At 44.4% G+C, this 4,034-nt stretch overlaps 1 protein-coding gene across 1 annotated transcript; it reads left to right on the top strand.

Moving 5' to 3' along the window:
• Nucleotides 1–989: 989 nt before the first annotated feature.
• On the top strand, nt 990–2,848 carry LOC100274858 (uncharacterized). The gene is made up of 2 exons (NM_001149120.1): nt 990–1,365; nt 2,447–2,848. Exons 1-2 carry the CDS (start codon nt 1,116–1,118, stop codon nt 2,647–2,649), a joined length of 453 nt encoding a protein of 150 aa, NP_001142592.1. The 5' UTR covers nt 990–1,115; the 3' UTR covers nt 2,650–2,848.
• Nucleotides 2,849–4,034: the final 1,186 nt, after the last annotated feature.

The following is a 4,034-nucleotide window of genomic DNA, read 5'->3' on the forward strand; positions in this document are numbered from 1 at the left end:
ATCAAAACATGTGGAGGTCGACTATCACTTCGTCCGAGAGCGTGTTGCTTCACACCAGCTAGAGGTCCGTCTTATCTCGACGAAGGATCAAGTTGCAGATATCATGACAAAGGCTCTTCCCATGACATTATTTAGTAAATTTCGAGACAGTCTGAACTTAGTTTCACTACGTCTAGATTGAGGGGAGGTGTTAAGATAGGAAATATCTACTTGTTAGGTAAGGCTTGTACGCCTGATTATACGCTTGATTCTGTTGGAGCTGCGCCTCCTTTCTAGGCATGGTTGTTGCCTATTATTGCGTCTCCTTCTAAACGCCATGCAAGTACCTCTTCCTATATTAATACACTAACAGCCAGGGAGGCTGATTGCCTTGCGCCATTAACAGCCGCGACACAGCAGCAAGCGGATCCGGGAGAAGGAATCTGATACTAGATGTTAGCACCTAGCTTGGGAGATCAGGAGAAGTAGGTGCTCGGTGGGAGAAGAAGACATGGAGAAGAAGTAGATGCACGAAGAAGACATGTTCGTATTGCATATTCTGGTTTCTGGTTTCTGGATACCCTTACCACTTGTCCATTGTTTCCTTTATACTCTTCTACGGCCTAGCCCAACTATCAGCTTACACAACTCATTCAGACAAACTTACACATCCCACTCGGTACTAGAATTATGATAGAGGACACACGCATACACACTCTGAGCCAGCTTCTTTCTTGTCGCCCGACGCCATTGCAGTAGCTCGAGGAGCCAATAGTAGTAGTGTGCTGACATCCTGGCAGCCCAAACATGACTCCAGTAATCCGAATTTTAGTTAAAAATGAACTAAGCCGACGACAAATATCTAAGAACGACGATAATATATTTTAAGATAGGATCTAGTTTAACATTTTTTTTGTTGGAGTTCTCTAAACTCAACGGCCGACTTAACCCATCTGGGGTCCACGTTTCGGATGCCCCTAATTTGAACCGGGCCTATCGTCTGCTTGCAAATTGCAATGCAAAGTCGCACGGCCGCACCCTGCGCTCCTCCCCAAAACTGAATTCGCTGCGCTGCGCTTCCCTCGTCGGCCCCGGCCCGTGCGCGGGCGTACCGGCTCTACCTCACAAAATCCGCCATGGCTGGCGGTTCGCTCGAGCCAGGCCAAACTCGAGCCGCGCCCAACCAGCGCAAGAGGAAGGCTCCGGCCCCTACCGCAGACGCTGAGGACGAGGCGGAGGCGGAGGAGCTGCAGAGTGTGGAGGAGCTGGAGAGAGAGGTAGCCGATCTGGACCGCCGCGTCCTCGAACACGTCCGCGGCACCGCCACCCTCCTCTCCGACGCTATTGTCTCCCGCCTCGACGCGCTCCGCCCGCCCGCTCGCCCTGGTATGCCCCTCTTCCTGCCAAGCTATCGTACTAGGGTTCGAGATTGCTCCGCCCTCTTGCGTGGCGGTGATGCTGTTTGTGTTCTATAAATTTTGTTCTCGGGGTCTACGTGATGAAGCTGTCACTTTGGGGGATTGATTTTGTATATACATTTGGGGTCAAAGCCTTTGTTTATATATTTGTCTAAAAACCTATGACCTTGACCGAGAGAAGAAGTGAAAGAATTTAGTTTTCTTGGCATGGCAAATTTCTGACGTATATTCAGAGTACATTGTTTGCCTATGGATGTGGTCTAGTGAATTTTCGTTTACCACTTAGTTGTTAAATGATACTAATAACCAATTCCCACTCCCTTGCTAGTTGTGGCAATGTTAATACTCCATCCATTCCAACTATAGTTCACTTTTGCTTTGTCCTAAATCAGACTTCCTAAACTTTGACCAAGTTTATAGAAAAATCCACCAACAGGTGGACACAGGATAAAAAAGGTCACCTATGGCGAATTTTGTACTACTAATTCAGGTGATCATTCATATAGAAAATAAGTGATTATAATGTAGCAAAAACGAGATATATAACAACAACAGCATATCCTTTTTTCAAGCAAGTTGGGTTGCTAGAGATGAAACCCACAAGAAACAAGGATAGGAAAAAAGGTGAACAAACACCAAAAGGGTAACAAACGGTAGAGTTAAGGATAAACAAAAAAAGAGACAAAGATCATGGCTCAGACACGTTGATTGCTAGTCTCAAAGCACACCTATCCTTAACTAATTCCTTGGAGATATTCCACTTTTTAAGATCTCTCTTAACCTAAGTCATTTTAGGTGACCCCTACCTCTTTTTACATGTTACGCTTACACAGTTCAAATACCTATCAAAATTAAGAAAATGCCTAGTCTTTTACATCTGCCATTGCTAGTTTGCCACAATTCGCTTGTATTGGTCTGTTGATTTCAGAAATAAAAAAACTAACATTTTCAAAGACAACTGACGTTTCTCAAGCTCGGCATGCTTTGATTCATTACGTTGTAGCTTTTTATTACATTAATAACTGCTAATATGTCCATGTATATTGCAGAAGCTGCAGTTATCTCGGAAACATCAGTTACCGAAGACGACCAGGAGCTTGAGAAGAAAGTCAAGATCCTCAAATCTAAGATCGAAGCTAATATTGCAGACCTGCCGAAGGTACTTGAAAAAATAAATGAAACCGTTGCTCGGTGTGAGAATTTCACGAATTTGAATGTTAATGTCGATCCTGTGTTTCGAAGGAAGTTGTAGAGTTTGACACATCATGCATGAGACTGGCTGATTCAGTATTATGTGTTTAGGTGTATTTGATCAGAAAACATTTGATTTGAGTGCTGTAGTTTCGGCGCTGACCATTTTGTTGCGTGAAATATGGTAGCAGTGCTATGTTTAGGAAGCCAAGTGTAAGTTAAAACTGGAAAAGAGATCTATTCAGCAGAAGTATTTAGTAGGTCTGGCATTTTCTGCATTAATATTTAATTGCTGGTTAACATGACACCATGTTGGTCACAGATGTGTGTTCGTTCCTGGCGTACTTCTTGTAAAGTAATTATTTAAAGCAGATTGTGTGGTTTGTTCATGGCTTTTGACATCCTAACTTTTGAATTGAATTCAGGTGTGGAGAAACTGTATAATGTTTGTAATCTATAATAACTCATTTTACCATGAGTCTTTTCCCTGCGTATCATTAGGGAAGTTCGAAATTCCATGAGTGAGTGACATGTATCCATATTTAGGGTGCCTTTAGACAGCATGAGAAACCCATTCTAAAAGATAGGAACTTCGCCTAGGATGGTCCCCAAGCGAGGTAGCCTCGACCTGGTCACCTTGACTAGGTCAAGCCTGACCATGTCAAACCCAACCTTGTCTTCCAACCATCCAACCTGGTTGCCCTGGCCAGATCGAACTGGACCTTAGCAAATCTGACTAAGATTTCTTGACCGGTTTCCTCCACTAGGTTGGTTTTAACCTCGATCACCACGAGTAAATTCCAACACAGCCACCCCTATCAGGTCGGCTCCGGCCCCGATCACGCTAAGCTAGGTCAACCTACATCCCCGATAAGACTCTACGACCTTTGATAAAGGCTACACATTTATCACCAACCACTTCTCACTCCCTCGACTATATAAAGGGGTGGGGGCTCCTGTAAAAGCTCAAGCTAACTTAGCTTGTAGTCCCCTCACACGAGCACAAGAGCTTAGTGTTTCACCTTGTAACACCCGAAATCAACAACAAAGACTTCAATACCATATTGAACGTAGGGGACTTTCTCGAACCAGTCTAAAACTCTCCTTTATGCTCGCTAGAGCAAAGCCATTCGAGCAATAGCTCACAAACCCCACTGTAACCTACAAATTTACTTGTCGTGGGATTGAAACCATGGCAATGAGCCACTGAAAAGTTTTAGTGTTCAATGACACTAGTCGAAACTCTTTTCCTCTTGTGCCGTTGTCGTCCACTTCCGTCATATTTGTGGTTCCTTTTTATCGTGGTTTCAGAAACCGGGGGACAATAAGACTTGTGTTCTGTGGGGATGCAAGCGCGGGCTCACTCCGAATGGTGAATCAGCGGGATTCGACAAGAAATTTGAGGTACAGGTTTATACTGGTTCAGACCGGGGCTCTAGTCCAGTG

Source organism: Zea mays, chromosome 10 (genome assembly GCF_902167145.1).
Source record: "Zea mays cultivar B73 chromosome 10, Zm-B73-REFERENCE-NAM-5.0, whole genome shotgun sequence".
In the NCBI taxonomy this organism is placed as follows: Eukaryota; Viridiplantae; Streptophyta; class Magnoliopsida; order Poales; family Poaceae; genus Zea; species Zea mays.